Source organism: Barbus barbus, assembly GCF_936440315.1.
Source record: "Barbus barbus genome assembly, chromosome: 28".
Classification (NCBI taxonomy): domain Eukaryota; kingdom Metazoa; phylum Chordata; class Actinopteri; order Cypriniformes; family Cyprinidae; genus Barbus; species Barbus barbus.
Window position 1 is genome coordinate 24,160,831 of NC_136756.1, and position 25,028 is coordinate 24,185,858.

The 25,028-nt window shown below is 35.7% G+C and overlaps 1 protein-coding gene across 1 annotated transcript in view; it reads left to right on the forward strand.

Moving 5' to 3' along the window:
* LOC306848311 (disabled homolog 2-interacting protein-like) overlaps positions 1-25,028 on the forward strand; it is a 98,369-nt gene that overhangs the window by 58,633 nt on the left and 14,708 nt on the right. Inside the window, exons 6-10 of the mRNA XM_079382777.1 lie at positions 11,902-12,058; positions 13,933-14,031; positions 14,259-14,813; positions 23,773-23,917; positions 24,587-24,731. Coding sequence (XP_079238903.1) covers positions 11,902-12,058; positions 13,933-14,031; positions 14,259-14,813; positions 23,773-23,917; positions 24,587-24,731 — 1,101 coding nt within the window. The remainder of the gene's footprint in view (positions 1-11,901; positions 12,059-13,932; positions 14,032-14,258; positions 14,814-23,772; positions 23,918-24,586; positions 24,732-25,028) is intronic.

A 25,028-nucleotide genomic window follows, 5' to 3' on the forward strand; every position in this document is an offset into this window, starting at 1 on the left:
TTTGTTCTCCAAGGAGGGAAGAAAATCATGGGTTTGGAATGGCATGAGGGTGAATAAATTATGACAGAATTGTAACTTTTCTTTCAAATTGTCCTGCATGCGTTTTTAACCGTCATTACCCATTTCTATTCACATAACATGCATTCAGATATTCAGCAGATCTGCTGAGAGTTTCTTTACCATTTATAATGATAGTTAGCAGAGCAGCTACATGACAGATATGAGAGGCAGCTAGCCACATCTGGATCTTTGCATTCATGATTATTCTTAGTCTGTTGACAATCCAAGAGGCCAGCCGGGAAGTCAGGCCCTGTTATTGCAATCTTCATTCTGCTTAAATGCCCCAGGGAGCTTATATATGAGGAATCCTTTCTGAGGAATACAAATTAATATTAAAAGACTTCCACAACTCCATAAGACAGGTGCGGGACCATTAGGTGAAGCTGCAAGATGACAAGTAATTGCTCTTAGCTTGCTCACACACACACACCTACACGGGCGTAAAGCGGAGAGAATGACACTGGAAAATGAATCACAGGCTTGCTGTAGGGGAAGGCTGTGCGTGGTGGAGAATAGCGAGAGCATATGTCATTAATTTGTCTTTCGAGTGACTCGCACACATTCGATACGTTATGTTAAAGGTTGAGTTTGGAGGACAGCCGAGCGGGTGAGAGAAAACTCCTCTCTCTCCCATGCTGCCTCTGTTATACCGCATGTCTTTGGGATATTGCGTCGCCCGATGAATTGTATTCCTTAGTGTGTCTATACCCAGCACCCTACGCCCACTCTCGAGGACTCTGTCACATCACACTTCTGTCTCCAGTGTGTAACAAAGACATGACCTCATTGTTTCAGCCCTGAAGGACATGGAACCCACTTTGGTTTCTCCACCCAGAAAAGCCAGGAAGCTTTTTAATGCCTTAGTGAGAACATTGATGAACCACTGAGAGGATTTAAAATTTTTTTTTGGTGCTTGAACTCGAGATGTTCAGCTAAAGAGCAGACCTTGAAGTTGCAATAAAACAAATACAGTTGCAATAATACAAAAATACAATTGACATGTTTAATGGATGCAATCCTTTACATCTGAATAGACATTCAGATATTACAGTCTATTCAACACTCTAGTCAATAGATGATGATAAAATAGGCCTGTTTTTTTTTTTTTGTATCTCCATGGGAAATATGATAAAAGCCAGATGCCATGTTATGGAAAGTGCATATTTACAGCACAATGAGTAAGATGTGATGTTGTAAACAGTTTAAGTGTACTGATTTTACCTATTGCTTTGTGTTTTATGTAAGTTGTACATACCATACTATATGTATTTTACAAATGTACAGTGGGCTCCAAAAGCCTAATAATTATTATATCATTAACATATGCTTATATACACACATATTGGACTTTACTATATATATATATATTGCTGATTAATCGTCTTTTTATTATTTATCTAGATCAGTAATGCCTAAATTCAATCAGCCATTGTAAGCTCATCATAATAATCGTTTTAAGTGACGTGCTGCAGGGCCGGGGTCTCTTCCTCCACTTGTTGTTCATCATATTATGGCTTAAACTACATTTTCTTATGTAATACAAAATTTGTGAGGGTTGAGCACTGAGCCTGATTAAATTATCTCATAAATGATTATTTTATGGTTATTAAAACCAGAACATGTTCACACAACAAATTCAGTGAATAATTTCAAGTTGTAGCATGTTTTTAACAAAACTTTTAAAAAGAAGCTAGTTATATTTCTTGGCTGTGCTCGCTCTTGCTCTTACCACCATGATGCTATAGGGAGTTATGGGTGGTTGACAGGGCATTTCTATGTTGTTGCTGATGTGAGTCTTTGTACGTGTTTGCAAGGGTGTTCTTGATTGTTAATGCAAAGTTATGTCATGAAACTATAGATGGCGCAGAACTTTTCTAACTACACATCATTACTCACATGACACAGATAATTGGTTTATTTTCACATCTGCAGCCAATGAGCTGCCAATCAACATTCAAATACTTGACTAGTGCTTGCTGTAGTGGTTATAACGCACTTCAGAAACCCTTCACCTTCCCCAGCTCCATCTGTATAGATCTTCTACAAGGTGATTCAAGTATGTTATATATGGGGTCATATATATGTACAGCAGCAGTATTCCTTACATGCTCAAAGCAGCATGTTTGTGGATGTATTGGCAGTAACAAGTCTCAGTACATAACAGATCTATTCTACCAAGACCAAACCCTTCAACGTTGCCCTGTAGCCTATATTAGCATGCTAAACTCTCAGAAATTTGTCATGACAGAGCTTTTTTCTCTCTCTGCCGCTACAGGCATTGTTTTTTTCACTTTCTGGTCAGTTTTGAGATTGAACTTATTGCCTTTGCTTAAAGTGTTGTTTCAGAATAGTGGAAAGCAAAAAAACATCTACAATAAACGTTTGAGTGTTTATTGCGCTTTATCTATTTATCTGTAGATTTCATCTACAAAACATGTATTTAAAGCGCACTAAAAAGACATAACCAAAGTCCTCTCTTTATAAACTTTGACTCATATCAATAATATTTTGTTCAGATTTATGTTCTGGAAACATTTGCAAATGAATGCATATTTAATTAGATAATGACTCATGCATATTTAAACACATCATTTCAGGAATACAAAAAAGGTTTGCGATTCTTAATGTAATTAATCAGCTGAGGAAATATGATGGTATATAATAGTTGTTTTTGTTTTTTAACCATATTCAAGTGGGGTGTCTTGCCTCCAAAGGCATTTGTAACATTGCACATCTTAAAACCCAGAGTTCATGGTGCATGGGCAAGACATAGTTGGTAATAATGAAACTGGCTAAATCGTGAAATATGTAAATATAATAATATTATATAATAATATAATAAATAACAAAAAGTGCTTCATTTGTCTATGATATACAATTCTTTTTTTTTCTAGTTTTTAGATGTGGGTGTGGGATCACCACAGTTTTAAAATCTAACAAATAGCTTGCGGACCAAAAAATCCTAAGTATGAGCAATAGTGTAATAACCAAGCATGCTGTAATTGTTTTTAAGTATGCACTACTCGTGTCAAGGTTTACTGAGCATACATACACCCACCCATGCTCCCAAACAGCCATTTACCTCCAGCAAACATGCATGCTGGGAGATATTGTCTTTACTTTTGGATGTAGATTTTCCCAGTGCAGGGAAGAGGCCAGTATATCACAAAAGCCACAGGACAAAGGCCACACACACACACACACATGCTCACAGAGGGAAGGGGGCAGGGCCAGCTCACACTGTTCAGCCTGCTTCCGTTGCACACAGCAGCAGTCCAGCCAACACAACGAGAGAGAGAGTGAAGGATCGGTGCAGCCCACGGTCTGTGGCCCACATTAAATTTGAGTGGGGGGTTTACAGCAGCTCCTGTATGAGAGTGTGACAGTTAAAACAAGGAGGCCGGAGCGAGACGAAAGAGGAGAGCGAGAGGCGGGGCCTTTCAAGTGTGTATGTGTGTGTGTGTGAGCCGCTGCGAGTGGGGCTGCGTGTGTCCGCTGTTCCCAGTGGCTCCAAGCTGCAGCAGAGGTAGCAAAATGGAGCTGTGAGCAGCCGTCCTCATCCTCGTCTTCATCGCCAGGGGACCGGGGATCGTGACAGCATGCCTGGTGAGTATTTCGTCCCAGAATCCCTGTGGTTTTGACAGGCGCACTGTAGATCCAGATCTTAGCGGATGGAGTGTGTTACAGGAGAGCTGCATTGTGCTTGAATGGCATCTCATTACAGAGCTTCCATGCTGAAAGAATGAAAGCAGGCGAGAGAGGGATGAGGGACGAGTCACAGTGCTCTCCCAGCCTTTGTGGGCATTATCAGGGCATTAATCGATGGTAAACAGAGCACTGCTGCGGTCAGCAGGGATTGTGGCCGGGAACTGAGGTGTTCAGTCCCTATGAACGGATCAGGGCTTTTAACTCCGCGCAGCTTCCCCGTTCTGTCCTTTGTGTAGGAGCAGATGTACAAAAACGCACGCTGGGTGAGGAATACACGCCGTGTCAGGTGGAGGTTAGAGGTCTTCACGACTGCTTTTGGTAATGGTTTTTCATTTAATGGCACTGTCAGGTTGTGAGTTGATATTATGAGATCCATTATTCCACCCTGTAACTGGGTGGCGACGTGCTGTTTGACACCCCAACGTTCTCTATGTGGAATGGGCGGATCTGATAATCAATGTTTGAAGAGATGCCTTGATAGAATGAAGATTTTTGCAATTTATAATTCATTCTTAAAAATAAAGGTTTCACAGTTTTGGTTTTCCAAAGAACCTTTTAGTGAACAATTCTTAAATTACTTTTTGGGAATCTAATGGTTCTATGGATGTTAAAGGTTCTTTATGGAACCTTAGATGCCATTAAAGAACCTTTGTTTTTGAGAGAGTGTTGTATATTTGATTTAGTGCATCTGTAGGTGTGTATTTACAAGACTATGTTATTTAGCACAAGAAAGAGCAAAATATTTGCTTGAGAAGCTCCATGGTGAAGACTGAGAGTATGTTATGAATCTGTGTAGTATTTATTATAAATTATGAATACTTTGCTTTATGTAATTGCTGTGTTTAAATGCTTATTGGCAAACAAAATTAATTAATACACACTATAATATGTTCTCATTCTACATGCTTCTGGACACATGACATATAAATCTTAGTTGTATGAGACATGTACAGTAAATAATAATCAAGTATGTTTTTGTTAATTAGAGGAAATCAATTTAAATGCTTGACACTTATTTAGTAAATAAACAAGAAAATCCGACACACTACCAATACTTGCAAAAGTATAAAAAAAATGTATGTGTAGTGTGCTTGATTTTCTTTTGTTTTGGGGGTTTTTGACCTTTTTCTGTTTCTCCTACGCACCTATCTATCGCCTGCAGGTCTGCGATGACTGATTAATGAACACCTTATTTAGTAAACGAATTTGTGTATACAGTAATATACTGTGTGTTTATATATATATGTATGTATGTATGTATGTGTATATATATACATATATACACACATATACATATAGTTGAAATATAGAGTTGAAAGCATCAATTAAAATGATCAATTTTACATTTTCATGTACAATATCCTGTACAAAATTGAAAATAATAATCAAATTTAACGTTTTTTTTTAAGGTCACATTTTTTTTTTTTTTTTATTATAACCATATTATTTACTTTAAAAAAACATGTTTTCAAAATGCTTTTTTCACCAGGCAGGTGCTGTGTGAATGTGCTATGCTGAGGACAAACTGAATATTCATGTTTTAGATTTTATTTTTTTAATTTTTTTTGTAGGTATCTGTTAATTAATCAGTTAGGAGCAAGGTTTGGCATTTGTGTTAATGTTTGCATCTGACTCATTCTGTCCAAGCCAATCTAAGCCATTATCACTAGTTGTGTGAAGGATTTTTAAGGGCCCTCAAAATTCATGATGATTTCAAAAACCTTGTCACATAGCAGTTTAAGACTCGCCAAGGTTAGCTCCGAAATATCATTCCATTTTAACTGCCTCTCTCTACACAACCATTTTAGAGCTTCAGTAATTCCTGGCAGTTCAAAAGCCTTGCTGTTTGTGGACTGGTAAAATTGGGTAGAAGTTGACATGTCAAGCATTGGCAGACACATTTAATAGGCTTTTACAGCTCTTTATGTAAACCTAAAAAAAATTGTGTTATTTGGCTGTCAGTTTTTAGAAATGGTCAGTTTTGAACCATGCTATGCCATGTTATAACCTCGTTAGTGAATGCACGGTAAACATCAACAGTTTATTGTCTTATTTAATGTCACCAATACTGATTTAAGAAGCACGCCATTTAAACATGAGTTCCATTTTTCATTGAAGGAAAATGTTTATTTTCATAAAATATGCATCCATATCTTTTTTGTTTTTCTCCTGCTTTCTCAAAAAAAAAACTAATTTGTTTTCCATGCCCCAAGAATCACCCAAATAAGCTTCTTTAAAAAGATTCTTGTGAGTTTTAGAAGTGACCCCATCGATAGTGCTGAGATTATGTAACTATTCATCTGTGAACTCAAACAGCTGTTGAAATGCAGTAATAAGCTGTGTACCAGTGTACTAAGGGCTGCTAAATAATTACATTGTTCACTGAGCTCCCAAATGTTTTTCTGATTATAAAATGAGAGGTTTAGTGAGATGTGTTACATGAGCTGACTGATCTAGTTCTCGTGTATCTTGTGTATTCACATTGCCCTTAAGGGATAATGGATAGTTTTGACATTTTGTCATGTTGATTTACTCCAACACTGTAAAAAAAAAAAAAAGTTGAGCCAACTTAAAATTTTAAGGCAACCAGCTTCAGCAGATTTTTGAGTTCACTTAAGTATGTAGCCAAAAACTTATTTGGGTGTAAGTAAAAATTGCTTTAGTACTTAAAAGCAAATATTAATATACATTTTTAGCTTTTGACATCTTGGCTTGGGAAATTCTCTTAAATGTATACAGTATACGCCTACAGTATATACAGTACATATACAGCCTATAGCATGTGTATACACACACACACACATACTACTGTTTAAAAGTTCAGGTTCACTTTTTAATGTTTTTAAGAAGTACTCTGGACTGATGTATTAATTTGATCAAAATACAATAAAAACAGTAATACTACAAAATATTATTACAATTTAAAATAACTTTTCTGTTTTAAAATAAAAAGTATTCCTATGAACAAGCTGAATTTTTTTTAGCAGCCATTACTCCATTCTTTAGTGTCACATGATTCTTCAGAAATCCTTGCTAGAGGATGCATCAATAAAAGGATTAATTTCTTTCAAAAATGCAGAACAGTTACTCAAGTACATTACACCCTTGTAAAACATTGCTGTAGTTGTATTGTATGTATTTCCCAGTTGCACTACAGGCCAAGTTTGAATTTCCATTAAACAGCACCGTATGCCAGGTTCACTGAGCCATTGTCATTCTCTTTAAAAAATCTTGCTTGTATTGCTGGTTTCCTTGGCAGTCATTTCCTATTTGGAGCATAGATCTCGAGGGAGGACTGCTTCCTGTCGGGGAGTGTGGGAACCGTTGGAGGCGGAGTACACCGTACACAGTACCGTACACAGTAAACCACAGATATAGGACACAAACTTAGACCAGACGGCAGGCTGCACTCCACAACATGAATTTAATTACATCATGCGAGGTCTGCGGAGTCCACAATCTGCTGCTGTCTATTCTTCCTCGCTTATTATTGGCTTATGAAGACATACTTAAAGAGAAACCGTTTTGCTTGCCGTAATGTAGAAGTGCTTTTTTAATAATTGCCTATTTAGTGTTACCATTATTTTTTTTTTTAAAGCTTTGTAGTGCAGTGATACATAGACTTTTAACTGCTGGTTGCTTACGGTTTTATAACCTTTAACTATGCAATTCCTTCAAAAAATATTGTTCTTTAGTAGAATCTTTTTAAGCATAGCATTCCATGTAAACCCAACAAGAACTGCAGCAACGATCTATAAATCCCTGCTCTGATAGCAAGAGCAGCATTTTTTTAAAATAGAAATCCTTGAAAATGGATTTGGGTGTGTTCAAGATGCAACAGATTGTTCCCTAGGGTGCTTGGAGACGAAGGCACTCCCTCGCTCTAAATTTTTTAGGCAGAGCGCTGTACAGTGAACACGGTTTCCAACCCTTGCGTCTGATATCTTGCAGGAAAATCAAGGATAATCACTACACTGGCTCACTTCTCTTGCAGCCTCTGGACTTGTTTTGTTTTGCACTGGGACCATGCTGAATCAGAATAGTAAAAAGTAAGTTTGAGAAATGTTACTACTTCCTGTTTTTCTCATCTTGATGGCTGTGGTTCTAGTGAAAAGTCTTGTTATTGACACTGGGTTTGATTGGATTAACAGATTAGCTGGATGTTTTACTGTTTTTCGGTAACCTGCAATTGAGTTTGTGTTCCAGTTCATACCATTCCAAAATGTTTTCCTTTTTTTGTAATATCCACCCAGAATGGAGCTTTGATGTCTGAATACCTAAACGGTTATTGTAGTTTTTGATCCTGATGCGAATAGAAAGATTGATAAAGTATTTTAATATAAAAATGTACAGCATCACTATCAACGGGGTCCAAAACTGACGTTCTGTTTAGCATTATATATTTGTTTTACATCATGTTTCCTTGTTTTATTATTATTATAAAAAAAAATTTCAGAATTTCCATGTTTAAATTTGTATGTACTGTATGCAAATGTCATTGTTTTCTTAAAATAAGTACAAAAAAACCCAAGATTCAAAGAGATTTTGTCATTATTCACTTCTCTTTTGCATTTTAAACTGATAAGAAAACACATTTAGAAGTTTCTTTTAGCAAACTCGACCTGTGTAAATCTCAGCTCCATGGGCTCACATTTCCCATGAGTCATCACCAGCCTTCTCTGATCAGAGGAGCCCATGCATGCATAAATAGAACAAGTTTGTGCCCATGCAGATGCCTACTTGACCTTTGCATTATTTAATGCTACGAATGCCGTGTTTTGTCTACTAATAAATGATTTTCAGTGCTTAGTTTTTGTCAGAAAGAATATTAGGATAACATGTCTGCCTTCTTGTTCAGAGATGTGGATTAGTGGTTAACACATTGATGTAGGGGTGTGCAATATCACGATTTTTGATCCTGGAAGATTGAAATGTATCCACGAACTGCTTTTGAATAAATAGTGAGTTACACTCAAGGGAAACTGCACTTCGCAATTACAAAAGTTCATTATTTGCATGTGCTTTAAAGCCTTGCCGGTGAAATATTTCATTTGTGTGCTGTTCTGGTATGCGCTTTTTCTGAGAACCTGAAGCGCACACACACTAAAAAGCCTGTCAAACAGCACCTCATTACTGGACAACGCTATCTTTTGTGTCGGATTGCGCTAATACTGGCAAAAACACACACAGTTTGCATATAAACACAGTTGGTTATGTCTAAAGTGAAAGTAAACAGTTGAGAGAAAAACGGATGCGTATCTGTAGATTTCTGTAGATGCGTGCAAAAAAGTGACAGCAGACTAATAGTACTGAACATGCTGCCGCTTGTCATTAAAGGTATAGTTCACCCCAAAAAAATAAATTGTCATTATTTACTCACTCTCATGTTGTCACAAACCTGTATTAATTTGTTTCTTGTGCTGAACTCAAAAGAAGATATTTTTTTTAAAATGTGGGTGACCAAACAGTTGCTGGTCCCCATTGACTTTGATAATCAAATGTTTGCATTCATTCATTCATTCATTCGTTCATTCATTCGTTCGTTCGTTCGTTCGCTCGCTCGCTCGCTCGCTCGCTCGCTCACTCACTCACTCACTCACTTGCTCACTCACTCACTCGCTCACTCTGTTTTTAAAATAAAGTAGTTTGGCTGTACTGCTCAGACATCTTTCAAAATAGTAAAACCAACATGACAAAGAATAATGATAAAATCATGAATCGTGATTTTCCTGAAATAACGTGATAAGATATTTTTGCCATATCGCCCACCCCTACATTGAAGCGTGCTGCTCATGTAGATGATGCAAGTTTGAGGTTTGCAGCATTTAGCAATCCATTCCTTCATTATTTCCTCTACTGTAGTCATTATACTGTAAATTAAAATGGCAAAAGGCCAAGCAATTGTTTACAAATGGCACATTTGATGATTTTTATGCATATATTTGAGTCTATGTGTGTGTCTCTTTATATATATATATATATATGCATATATTAAAAAAGCATTAATACTTGTATATATAATTATAGAAATATAGATATATGTAACATTAGTTATGTAATTCATAGAATTTACTATTAAAATATTATAAACCGTTTTTACCATTTTCTGTTATGAAGCACTTCTTTTTCCATTCCTGTTGCCCTTGTCGGCCATTCTCTAAATGCATAAAGCAAGTTTCCTTGTCATTTTGGTCAATGTTTGGAGCAAACATATGCTCGCCTCAAGTCATGTGTGGATTCACTGACACCACTGGCAGAGTCACTAGAGGGACGTTACATGAGTTTTATTATCAGCCTGCAGTCTGCAGTGTGTCATTCGTCAATCGTTTAAAAGCACTCAGGACCTGAGAAGCACTGGCTTGATTTGATCTATTACATGTCAGGAAAAAGGAACAGATGAACTGTGGTATGCAGGACCTCAGGAGGGTAATATGGTCATCGTCCTGTGAGATTTGACTGAGAAGAGTTTTTTATAGCCCTTGACTGATGTCCTGTACATTCTTATGAAACTAGTGGAATTTCAGAAAAATATCTGTATTTCTTGTGTTCTTTGAAATCCCATTCTGACTGTCATGGACCAGGATAGCGAAATGGGCCTGTAACTTTCTTGAGACTTTCCAAGGGAGTTTTTATGTTACGCAATTTCATAATTCGTAATTTGATCTGCCAGCTTTAATTTATGTTAGCAGCAGTGTGCCTGTGTAATTCAATCATCTGTTACCTCAACTGAATATCTAAGGACTCATACGAAAATCAATTTGGTTGCACATTTTTTTTTCTCCTTTCTGGGTTGTACTGTATAGTAATTTGCAGAACTGGCAGGATGAGATTTGTGGATGCTATAACTTCAGTGACGTACAGCATGAGGATGTCGCAATAATAGATAAAGCCCCTCGCTTCTCAAGAGTGCAGAAAAGAGCAATCCTGGTCCTGATTTATGCAGTAGTAAATATATTTATACTATATCAATTATCAGTCTGTATTATTTATTTATTTGGCATCATATCAATGAATATTCATATGTAATTTGAAAATTTTCCTGCTCATTATCCTTTTTTTATATTTATATTATCTTGGCCATCATTTATCGCTCATATGAATAATTTAATAACATTGTTAAGTGCAGTCATAAATCTCAGAATGGATATCCATTTTTCATACTGTTCATTTAAAAAGTTGTGATGCCTAAATATCTTTGCGGCATTCAAAATAATTTTAGTTTATTATAGTTTAGTTTAATTTTTTAGTTATTTATTTTTCTATTTTGTATATTATTATTTTCTAAGTATTTCGTTTTTTTCATACCTCAGTTTTGTTTTATAGCTTTGTCTCAGATGTGTCCTAATATTTCTTAGGATAAATAAATAGACACTGAGACATTTATAGAAATATTGTAAGCTACAAAATTAACATTGAAAGCTGAGCTCAGATGATTCATTTTTTTTTTAAAGATTTTAAAGTGGTATATTGAAGTTCATGTTGAAATTAACATTTTATTGCACACTTTGATATCTCAGCAATTTAGAGCACAGTTTTAGACATTGTTGAGATATCTAAAACTTCAGAGAAGAGATACTTTTCTTGTTTTTCTCATATTTGAGTTGATTTTTCTCAGGAAACCCTAACAGCACACTTCATTTGCTCCATTCGCTCTTTCCTAATCTCATCATTGTCTAGGAGGAGCAATTAAGAAATTAGCAACATTTTTTTTCCTAAAGGAGAAGACAAGTCACACTTCCTGTAAACACTTCCTTCTCACATTTTACTTTGTGTGTATGAGTGTTACTTCCTTTTCATTTTTGTGACAGTACTAGTCATCTCAATATGCCCTCAGTGGTCTCATTCAAACAGTCCAATCCGAGTAAAGGTCAACCACCTGGAGGGCAAACTTTGTTTTTCACTTCCTATGTAAGACACACCTCACTTTCAATTAGGCAAAGCTGCTTTTTGATACCTCGTTACATCTTACATCCTCACGGCCTCATCATTTGATGAGAAGTCAGCAGCTTGTGCTGTGCTCACAGCAGCACGTCAGCGTATTGCGATAGTTCCGGATCGCATCTCACTTCTAATAAACTACAAATGCCTGTTTGACTCTTCTGCATGTGTTCCTCTCTTCCTGTTTCACTCCAGTAGATCCCATCTGATGCCGAGGCTGAAGGAATCACGGTCTCACGAGTCGTTGCTCAGCCCCAGCAGTGCAGTAGAAGCTCTAGATCTCAGTATGGAGGAGGAAGTGCTCATCAAACCTGTGCACAGCAGCATCCTGGGACAGGATTTCTGCTTTGAGGTGAGTCGGCTGACCTCAGTGCCCTGTTGAAGTCACTGCTCTGAATTAATTGCCAAAAGGACTTTTAATGTCTGACAAGTCTCAAAATAGCACACAGCAAAGGCCCATTAAAACTTCATCAAGGCCATTAGCCAAGATCAAATAGTTTGCAGAAAATAGCAGCGCTATCTAGCCGTTCCGCAGTTAAGTCATTGAGGGGCCACGGGTCATGTTACTGGATGATTTTCACGTGTGCTGCAGAGAAGGCTCACTTAAAACAGATGCTTATATAATTACAAGGTCAGAGGGTGCAGACAAAGTAAACTGTGATCAGGCATCAGTATGCAGGTTTCCTTAAAGAATAGTTATTCACCTTAAAAAGGAAGAAAAAATAAATATCTCTATCTATATACACACATACATGCATACATACATTGCTTACAGAGGAATGTTTTTGTAAATAAAAAATACAATAATATATTATATTACGTAAAAATATAATTAGGGTATTTGAATTAATCTCAGTTAGGTAGTAAGATACTGAAATCAGGCATCTGAATGCATATCTTAATACCAGAAGGGCCTTCCTGTCTCTCCTGCCCAAAGGGTGCAAAAGAGCCTGTCTGAACATCTCCTCTCATTCTCTCTGTGCTCTGTGAGGTGAGTTCTGAGAGGTCAATTCACATGGAGTCGATGACTGTTACACTGCAGCAGACGCCAGCTGGAAAGAATGAGACACTCAGAGTTAGTAGGAGTTCTGCAGGGGTCAGCCAGAGGTCCATTATGGATTATGCTCTGTTTGCTCTATTTATTCCGTCATTTATCATGTAAACTAGAATTATAACATTCAGAATTATATGGAAATTGAATTGCATTTAGTAGGGTACATTAAATTTCTGAGGTGGAAGGATGAACCGACTTTTTAAAATAAGCCTAATTTACATAAAATGACATTTTTGAGTTTAAAAAAGAATGTTTTGCCATTACATTGTAAATGTTTACAATTGCTTGTTTGAAATATAATGTAGCTATTGCTTAATTTTGTTCATTCTTAGTTTTGTTTTAAATTTGATTACATTTTGCAATCTACTTATTTAAAATATCAATATTTTTTTTAAATATTATTTAAATTGAAATATTTTACAATTATTTGTTTTTGTTTAATATTTGTTACTTTATTTTAAATATTTATTTTGGTTTAAATATAATCTATTTAAATTTATAATTTAAATAGATTTTATTTTTATTATATTTCACAAGTCATTATTTAAAACATAATTTACATTGTAATTTAATTGCAATAACTTTTTTATTTAAATAAAAAAAAAATTTTTTTTTTTACTTAATTTTTCTAATTACTTGTTTTAAATGTTCATTTCAAGTATAATTTAAATACAAAGGAGAAGCAGCGCTACGTCAGCGCAGATAACGCCTGGTTAAACTGGATCGTTTTTCAAATTAGAGCTGTTTTTGTTCTGAAACACAGCATGCAAGAATATCGCAACTGTTTAGTGAATTCACCCCTCTGTATTCAAACGTGGCCCAGTACTGTTGTTGTCACCTGGATTGTGTGACTGAGCAGATGGTCTTTTCAGGATATGAAAAGAACATTTGTAAAAGGCCTATGCATGTATCTCAACTCTCTGATATCGCATGTGATCCTGCAAATACGTTAGATCTAAGTGCGTTCTGTCTGATAGGGCTATTTGAGAGTTTTATTCTTCCTCCAAATGTAATTGCTCTCCACTCCTGGGAAACGCTTCATTGATTGAGTGCTGTAGCGTTCAGTGGATCTCTCTGCTCACGTCCACCATCTCCTGATCTGCATTTCAGTCCTTTCTAGCTCCCTTAATGCACTTATCCGCAAATTTGATAATTGTAATCTGTAATTGCAGGTAACTACTTCAACAGGAAGCAAATGCTTCTCATGTCGGTCGGCTGCCGAGAGAGACAAATGGATGGAGAATTTGAGACGTGCTGTGCATCCCAACAAGGTAAACTGGATGATTCATCTGAATCCTGGGTAATTCTAGAAGAGATGTGGTTTAAGCCAGTCAGCATGTTTCTTTTTCTTAAATCCTGTCTCACATATTGACCGTTCGACTTCTCTGCATTAACTCTGCTTAACTTGTTAAAGTACACAGGAGGTTATCTAATTCCTTTCTGCAGTTTACAGAGGTCACTGTAAAACGCAGTGTTTTCGTTTTTTTATATTCTGCAGGATAACACCCGTCGGGTGGAAAACATCCTGAAGTGTTGGATTATCGAAGCCAAGGACTTGCCGGCAAAGAAAAAATACTTCTGTGAACTTTGTCTGGATGACACGTTATATGCACGGACTACCTGCAAACTCAAAACGGACAATGTTTTCTGGGGCGAACACTTTGAGTTCAACAACCTGCCCTCAGTTAAGAGCATCACTGTGCATCTTTACAAAGAAACAGACAAAAAGAAAAAGAAGGACAAAAATAACTACGTGGGCCTGGTCAATATCCCTATAGCGGCAGTCACCGGGCGGCAGTTTGTGGAAAAATGGTATTCCGTGAGCACGCCGAATCCCAATAAAGGAAAGAGTCCGGGACCCATGGTCCGAATGAAATCCCGATATCAGAGCATGAGCATCCTCCCCATGGAGCTGTACAAGGAGTTCGCAGAGTATATTACTAACAATTATATGCTAATGTGCTCATTGCTGGAGCCAGTGCTAAGTGTGAAGAACAAGGAGGAGATGGCTTCTGCACTTGTCCATATCTTACAAAGCACAGGCAAGGCCAAGGTAAGATGATTGCATTGTATGCTTTTATGCCACTTTAAAGTAAACATGAAATCAGAGTTCACCCCATTTACTCTCCTAATGCACAATCCTGTTCTTGTTGTACAGGATTCATCAATTCATATTATTACAATATAACAGTTGCAGGCTACTGTTGTACAGTATATACAACAAATATGATATATACAGTAAGAAATGAGATAAAATAAATCATACAATAATCATACACAAGTCATTCAATCTTATTTGCGATTAGTGTAATTTTGAAAGTAATTTTTGTATACAATACTAAGAATATAAATTTTTTTGTTTAATACATTTTTAGTGCCATGTAAAAAAAATGAACAAATGTAAGATTACAAGAATAAATTTGTAATATTTTAAAAAATAAAGTCAGAATTGTGAGAATAAAGTTCCTCGTATTTTGAGAATAAAGTCAAATTTAGCAGAACAAGTCATATCAATAGGAGAATAAATTCATAGCAATATGAGATTAAAGTGGACCACTGGTTGCCATTTCAGAGTTATTAATTGCTAAATCCTATCCTAAAGTAGATTTAACTAAATCATCCACATCCATTTCTCACATAGAAGGTAAAGGAACAACGACTATAAAAGTAAATGTGTTGCCTGGCTGCATGTGTTATTTCTAGGAAGATTATTTAATTATAGACTCTCACAGATGCAGTTTGCTGACACCCGAACGAGAGAGTGACATGACGATTTGTACATCTTTGTCAAGATAAAACACTCAACAATCATTGTGCTACTTTGAATTCCCATGTTACATTCTGAGTTATTTTGGATTTTGAGGTCTTAGTATACAAAAGCTGACTGACAGTGAGTTATTTTGAAGAGTTTTTTTCTGAACCAAAGCATTTGCCTAGTTGTGAGTGTTGCTGAAAGAAACAGAACAGAACGTTCTAGGCCTTACTCTAAAACCATCAAATGTCCAACTGTGAAAAACGTCAATGATAGAGAAGAACAATAGAGACGTGGCCTGCTTCCCTTCATTTAATCACAGGAGTGCTGAGCACTATGATTGCCCTCATTAACTTGAGCACAAACAGCTCTGATACTCGCCATAAATCAGCCTTAGAATCAAATGACATCACAAACAAAAGCACACCATTTGTCACTTATCTGTCATTATTGATCAAATGCTGCTAGAGAGAGTTGCTTTTTTTTGCTGCAGCACTCTGACGCCAATCCAAGCCATCGTTGCATCATAACGGATCTGCGCAACAATTTGCCATCCAGTTCTCTAGAATATGCGATTGCATTATTGTAAAGTGCCACTCTGAGCTTATTTGGGATTTGAGTCTGTGCAATGCAGCAATTCAAGCCCAAAGCATAATGTGTCTTGTGTTTAGACGTTCTTGAATGAGATTTTGAAAAAATGAAAAATTGATTCTGTCCTTTTCAGCAGCCCATAGCTGTTATTTTCCAACATTTTGCCATCACAGCGCACAATTCAAGCCAGAATGCATACAGTATTATGTAATTTTTCAGACAATGAACGAAGTGGCTGGTCTGTCATTACAGCAGAACTGTAAGTCAATAAGGCCACAGTCTTTCATTACAGAAGAGTTAATTGGTCAGGGACTGCATTGTCTCTCATTATAGGAGGCCAGAGCTGGTCAGCCAGTGCATTGTCTTTCATTAGCTGAAGCCTGGTTACTGTAAATAAAGTGCATTGACTTAGTCTCTGCATTCCACAGCTTCCTGTCTTTGTCTGCAGGCCTGCATGATTTCAATAACGAGGACTGATTAGCCTGATTATGTACTGATAGCACATGATTGAAATAATATCTGTCTGCATGGGGTATCTAATTTTAAAATTGTCTTCAAATTGAATTGTTGCATGCCAGAATTGTTGAATGATAAGCCCTCCATAATGTGTAGTCGCATAGTATGACATTCACCTTTATTGATCTAATAATTAGCCATCAAATTTGTAAAGTAATCTTGAGATGCTGTGCATTTGAGCTTTGTTAATGTATCAAACATCTTTTGATGTACATAATTGTAAATGGTAAAGATACAGTATGTATTCACAGTATGTATTCAGTGTAGATTGTATACAATATTATAGACTGTATATATTAAGATATGAATTACATATGTAATACCTATTCAGGAGCTTTATCAACTATTAATACAAAGGGAATTAAATAGATAATTTTTGTATTTATTTATTACCCCTGGTTGATTTATATAAATCTAGATTTATTTTAATTTTAAATTTAGATAAATCTCCTGTTACTTACATTTTTAAATGCACCGTTTATACAGTAGGTATTCAATATATAATCTATACAATGTAGCGTGTCTGTATTATGTACTGTGTATACATATAGGCCTGTGTGTGTGTGTGTGTGTGTGTGTGTGTGTGTGTGTGTGTGTGTGTGTGTGTGTGTGTGTAAACAGGGTCAGTAAATTAAAATTTTTTTTAAAAAAATTATATATATATATTTCTATAATTAAGTTTTCATATTATTTTCATATTGCATACTAGTTTTTAATACATTTTTTATTTTTCCATCTCAATTAGCAATAAAGCTCATAAATAGGTATTACTTGCATTGTTAAATATGCAGTAGTTTTGGTATGTTTTCAGCATATGAATAATATAGTTTAAAAATTATATACTGAATTTATACTGTATATCAACATTTAACTTGTTAGCAATATTCATTTCATGTCTTTACATGATACATTTTCATTTAGATTATACCGATAGCTTTATCCAAAGTTAAAAAGGGCCGATAAATAAATCTACAATAACCAATGCTTTTATATCTTATTTTTAAAACATAAAACATTATTGTTTTTTATGTATTTTATATTTATTTATTACTCCTTGTCAATTTTATATAAAGCTTCTAAATGGATATAATTTTCAAATATACCATTAATAATTATATATATATATATATTTTTTTTTTTTGAAAATGTATCTGTTCATCTTTCATGTCTTTTATATTTCATTATATTTTAAATTTTATGTAATTTCCTGCTGGCCTAAATAAATAAGAATTGGCTGTTTTGATTTCATGGTGACTTTAAAATTTATCAAAATTGACATTTATATTTATTTATTTATTAATATTTTGGATAAATAATATAAAAAAAAAAAATAATTTTTTGGATAAATAATTTTTATCCACAACAATTTAAATCAGAGCTTTGTGATGCGTGAATACAGATCCAGTCTGTTTGTGCAGGAACTATTGATCATACTGTGTGAGGGTGTCAGCCGGTGGGGGGAGATTCACGATTCTAACCTCGCATAAAGAGGCAAAGTGTCCACTCAGGGTTTGTGCCGAGGGAAATTCCAAGTGTCAGGCCTCATGCTAATCAGCTTTCATTAATTCAGCTGTTGGTTTGAGGGCCAAACGGGTTCATGTGATCATGCACAGCAAAAAATTAAGCTGTTGTAATGTGCGAGTCCGAAAGATTATTTATCAGCATGGGTGTGCACTAGAGAGGCAGGGCCTGTGGGACAGGGGTCATTAGTGGATCGCCCAGAGGATGAACGGACTCTTGAGGGCACACAATGTCATTTTAACAAGCCACTGCTTACTTATTCATGCCTGCCTCAAACCGTTGTAAGCATGAAGCTTAAACAGGATGTTAACAACCCTTCCACAGGCTATTGGACAGCAGGAAAAATGGGAAACATGGATAAGTATCATAATGACTGAATGGCCAATGAAAACAATTTGAACTCAAGGTATTTTAAGATACCAACAGATTTCAGTTTTATTGGCTTGGTTTAATTAAATGAGCAAAATAAACAACAAAACCAACAATAGGTTGTGTCAGGTTTTAAATATATATATATGTATATGTGTGTGTATATATATATATATATATGTGTGTATATATATGTGTGTGTGTGTGTGAGTGAAATATATATATATATTACACAAACACACAGTGGTGTGAAAAAGTTTGTCACACTTTAATGTTTCAGATCATCAAACAAATTTAAATATTAATCAAAGATAACACAAGTAAACACAACATGCAGTTTTTGAATCAAGTTTTTTATTATGAAGGGAAAACGATCCAAACCCACATGGCCCTGTGTGAAAAAGTGCTTGCCCCCTGAACCTAATAACTGGTTGGGCCACCCTTAGCAGCAACAACTGCAATCAAGCATTTGCGATAACTTGCGATGAGTCTGTTACAGCGCTGTGGAGGAATTTTGGCCCACTCATCTTGGCAGAATTGTTGTAATTCAGTCACATTGGAGGGTTTTCGAGCATGAACCGCCTTTTTAAGGTCATGCCACAGCATCTTAATAGGATTCAGGTCAGGACTTTGACTAGGCCACTCCAAAGTCTTCAGTTGTTTTTCTTCAGCCATTCAGAGGTGGATTTGCTGGTGTGTTTTGGATCATTGTCCTGCTGCAGAACCCAAGTTCGCTTCAGCTTGAAGTCACAAACAGATGGCCGGACATTGTCCTTCAGGATTTTTTGGTAGACCGCTGAATTCATGGTTCCATTTATCACAGCAAGTCTTCCAGGTCCTGAAGCAGCAAAACAGGCCCAGACCATCACACTACCACCACCATATTTTACTGTTGGCATGATGTTCTTTTTCTGAAATGCTGTGTAACTTTTACGCCAGATGTAATGGGACACACACCTTCAACTTTTGTCTCGTCAGTCCACAGAGTATTTTCACAAAAGTCTTGGGGATCATCAAGATGTTTTCTGGCAAAACTGAGACTAGACAAATGTGGGTTTGGATTTTGTTTTCCCATCATAAAAAAAAAAAACCATTCAAAAACTGCATGTTGTGATTACTTGTGTTATCTTTGATTAATATTTAAATTAGTTTGATGATCTGAAACATTAAAGTGTGACAAACATGCAAAAAAAAAAAAAAAATCAGGAAGGGGGCCAACACTTTCCATTTCAAATAAATTCTGTTCTTTTGAACCTTCTATTAATCAAAGAGTTCTGAAAAAATTACAGTTTCCAAAAAAATATGCAGCACGACTGTTTTAGTCATTGATAATAATAAGAAATATTTATTGAGCCCCAAATCAGCATATTAGAATGATTTCTGAAGGATTATGCAATGGATGCTCAAAATTCAGCTTTGCATCAAATGAATAAATTTGATTTTAAAATATATTAAGCTAGAAAGCAGTTATTTTAAATTGTAATAATATTTTGCAATATTACTGTTCTTACTGTAGCTATGATCAAATAAATGTAGCCTTGTTAAGAATAAGAATCTTGTTTCAAAAACTGTAAAAAAAACAGCAAACTTTTCAGCAGTAGTGTATACTGTGCACATTATGAGAATTTTGTACACAGAAAAAGCATGATCTACTATGTGACGAATGAACTGGAAGTAATATCAACCACAATTTTTAACATCTCCCTCTCGACTGCCAAAGATATTTTTTTAACAAAACTGGACTGCAAATAGCCATATTTCTGGGCACCACTCATGCAATCTAATAAGGTCATGTGACAACAATATATCACTACCTTAAAGCATTTACAGTTTGCATACTGTTTCTGTGTTTGCTTAAAATATAGACAGTATATTCTGCCTAGTATGCAGTAAATGCGTCACTATACTAAATTTTCCATAAAACCCTCATAGTTTTTCTTTTGCAGATGTGTGCTGATTGTGGTGCTATAGGCTACATACAGGCATGATGGGATGTGACAGGCAAGCCGGAGAAAATGCGCTGTGCTCGGTGGCGTCTGATTAGTGGTGAGACTACGGATAAGTCTCATCAGGGAACGGGCGCTGAGTGCTTTTCACTGTATAAAGCTCTCGTGTCCTAATTGAATACCGAGCGCTGTGACTCCTGCCAAAGATGCAGAGCTTTTCGAGAAACTGGGTCTCATTTGATCCTCTCAGTGTCATAACCACAATGCACCTCTACCTGACTGGGAAGGGAACAGCTCAGATATGCCCTTATCACCTGATCCCACTGGTGATGGCTGAGAGAGCTTTGTGAAGCACAGAAAATCCTGTCTTGTTCTTGTCTTATATAAGTGTAATGTGTCGGCAACTGTTTAGATTGTTGCAGACACCTGCTTAGGAGACTGAATCCTCAGAAGGGTGCTTGTAGAGACATGCAATAATGACTCAGACACTATCTCTCAAAACACAGTCATACATCTGCTACAGATCATTGATCCAACGCCAGGGCATCAGCAGAAATCACGGCCAGCTGTAGACACACACACACGCCCATGTCCTTTACGGAGATTCTGCTGACAGCAGTAACACAGCACCACCCACATTGATCCTTCATCTCTCTTGCATTACATAGCTTATGACCAGATTGTGTTTTTGATGCTGGTGGGATGGGATCATATGTTCTGATGGTGTATGCCATCCATATGCATCCTAGACCAACATGAACTACCATGGGAACTCGTACTGGTCCCTTAATCTATCCATGCTAAACACATGGAACTTATACAGGTCAGAAGCAATTTAATGCCTCTTAAACAATACAATTTGAACACATTTTAAGTATCTGACAGCATCAATGCAATTCTGCTATGTCATATTTAATTATCATTCTTTGGTGACTAAAGGTCTTTGCACACTGAGTCCGAAATTCTCGTCTGAAATTTTCCCACATTTAAAAATAACTACGACCTCATGTTGTGTCAATCACGTTTACACACTGCCTTCGAAACTTTCATCCATAATAAAAAAATTCAGACCAAGTTCGATTTTCTGCGTTTTTGCGTCCGTAGCAACCATTTTGATAGGAAAGGATGATGAATAAAAAAAAAACAACAGAAAAACGCATATGAAAATTTCGGACATGTTTGGGGACGAAATGAACACATTTTTCCTTTTTATCACTAATATTGTTTATGGTATCTTTCTATTTTGTAATTATTGTGAAAAATACAACATGGATATGCAGTATAATTATATAACTAGCAGAATGCGTTTTAGTATTAAAATGTGCTGAAAATGAAATTTTAGTGTTTTTTATTTTTAATGAAATGAATCAAATATATTTTTATTATATATAATAAAATTATATAATATATATAATTATATTAGATATATTTATAATTATAATTGAAACTAGAATTTGGATTAAAATTCATTCAAACTCATAAACCTCCCTAGTGAAAAATAAATATACTAAATTATTTCATGCTAAGTATACTATAAATTCATTTACATATTTATGTACTTAATAAATATACCCCCTGCAATTGTATTTTTGGTATACTTAAAGTCTGCTAAATTGGAACTACTAATTTTTTTCTTAATGCACTTCAATTATGCAGAAGTAGTGCTGAAGTCCAACTAATGATATACTGAAGTATATTTGATTGTGCTAAAGTGGAACTATTACAAGTGTACTTTAGGTACACTTGAAATATCTTGCATATAATGACCAATGTTGTGATGACATTGGTCAATGACCAAGGTGGTGACATTAAAACTCATTTTAGGCTTAATATTAAGAAATGTACATTGTGTACAAGTATACTCCAAATAAAGTTGAATTATAATTTTTATATTAGTAAGTCTCTAGTAGTATGTCAGTAAATATGTCAGTAGATTTGAACTATACTTAGTATGAAATAAATGTATTTTAAATATTGCATTTTACTAGAGCTAATAAATTAATAATTAAAAGAACCTAATGACCAATTAAACCTAATAGCTTTATTTTCATTTGAAAAAATATGCTGATATCTTTGGTCTTCTTGTAATACTTTTTTCCCTTACCACCTGATTTTCATCAATAATTTGAAAAAAAAAAAAAAGTCTTGAAGTTTTAAGGTTTATAGTTTTTAATGACAGACAGGCAGATTTATGGATCGAGGTGAAATAACTTAATTTCCCACAAAGCCATTACCTGTTAAATATCTTAGAATTGCAATTAAGTAAATTACACTTCCTGTGCAACAGAAAAAGTGCATAGATGATGTCATTATTCACTTAAGATCTTCCCATCAGACATAGCTCTGAAATCTTAACTTGATCTTGATCATCTAAAATTTTCAACTATTAACAATTAAAATGATCTCAAGATATTAGATGGTTTTTACGTGATCGTGAGTTTTTTAGTATAGTGCACAAGTCTTCTTTTATTGTGCTTTTTGGACATTTTGGAGCTCCGAATGTAAATTATATTTTGAATGTAAATTAAGCCTATAGACTATAAAAGACCTCTCACGTCGGCCATATGAGAACAAATCATTAGCATGTTTACTCATGGGCTTCTGAGGTCTTGATGTGCTCAGCTGAAACCGATTACAGAAGCAGAGAAGGCAGAGCCGAGACATGAGATACGCATCATGAGAGAGGAAAAACAGGAAGTGAGGCAAAGAGTATTACAAGACCTCGCTGAACTATACAATGTCCATTATCCCACAATCAATACGGTATCGCTGCGTATGAGTCATCTCCCCTGCTGCATATCCATAACCATCTCAATCTGGAACAATCTCTGACTGGAGCTGCTGTGTGTCTCCTGGACTCCAAATAAAAACCCTTGCATCCGGCCCATCAGATGCATTTGCTGGATGGTTCAGAATCAAATGTGGGACTTCAAAAACAGAGTGATCAAAGATGGGCAGATGGGGAAAGAAAGGAGGAAACAGACCAGAAGCTGCAGAGTCGACACAAACACAGAGTTTTATTGTGTGTTTTAATGCCAGCATGATTTGTGTGCCATTTTTGTCAGTTTCCTATGCAAAAACAACTCTAAATATAGTTGAATTATCTGATAAGGTATGAAAACATTGATGTATCCCAATCAGCCAGAATCAGACAGCAACATTTGCTCGACCGATGAGTTTGGGTGAAACTTTGTTATCTGACAAATGAGAGTCAAGGGAAAGCAGTTATAATTTAAACTAAGCTTTCAAGCAGTTAAAGTCTATCTCTAGAAATTGTGCTCATCAATAAAGACTTCTTAATGTTTTGTCTCCCTCAGGACTTTCTGACAGATCTGATGATGTCTGAGGTGGATCGGTGCGGAGACAATGAGCATCTCATATTCCGTGAGAACACACTGGCTACTAAAGCTATAGAGGAGTACCTGAAACTAGTGGGACAGAAGTACCTTCAGGATGCTTTAGGTGAAAAACTAAAAACATACTGACTTTGTGTATACATTTCTGTGAAAATTGTCATTCAAATCAAAGCGGTGCAATACTTTCTTTACAATTTCTGCAGACCATCAAATATGCTTGTGAGAGAATATATAATCAATAATTTACTGCTTTTTTGTGTGTAGTCTGTGTTTTTGAAGTTCTGTTCAATTATTTAAGATATCAAGTCGAATATGGGAGCAAAGCCGAGTGAGGAGAGAAAGCTTAAGGCTTGGTTTCCCTCAAAAGAGTTTGTATGATGCTGGGAAAATACTTTCAAAAGTTTATCTGTGAGAAAGTGATGCAGTTTACATACAGCAAAGTTTCATATTACGAAATGTTGCAATTCATTTATGTGCCTTACGAAATTAAACCAAATCTTTCTTTCAATTTTCAGTTGATTCAAGTGATGTAATTGAAGTGTCTCTAAACATTTACTGCACATTCTTCAAAGATGGTGTTTATTTTGAACTGTAAAATAATCAGCTTTTATTAGGCATCTCATCTGATGAGTACATTTTTTTAAATATTTTTGCAGAAGTAATATTAATTCCTAATAATAATAATTCCTTTGTTCAAATCGTAACACATAAGCAGCAGTACAGTGCTGTCTGTGCTAAATGAGGTTTTCCGCATTGTTTACTTTCTTCATCCCAGGTGAGTTCATCAAAGCCCTGTATGAGTCAGACGAGAACTGTGAGGTGGATCCATCTAAGTGCTCCGCCAGTGACCTGCATGAGCACCAGAGCAACCTCAAGATGTGCTGTGAGCTGGCTTTCTGCAAGATCATCAATTCTTACTGGTAATTCACCATCAGCGTATACACACAGCTCATCTCAACTGCCTGGCATAGACAGATTTATGGGAATTTTCTTTTTATATCCCTAGTAAAAATTAAATATACAAAAATTTTAATTACATTTATTTTATGCTAAGTTTACTACAAATACATTTACATATTTATGTATTTAATAAAATTACCCTGCAATTGTACTTTTGGTATACTAACCTGGTATACTTAAGGTCTGCTAAACTGGAACAACTAATTTTGTACTTAATGCACTTTAATTGTGCAGAAGTGGTGCTGAAGTCCAAATAA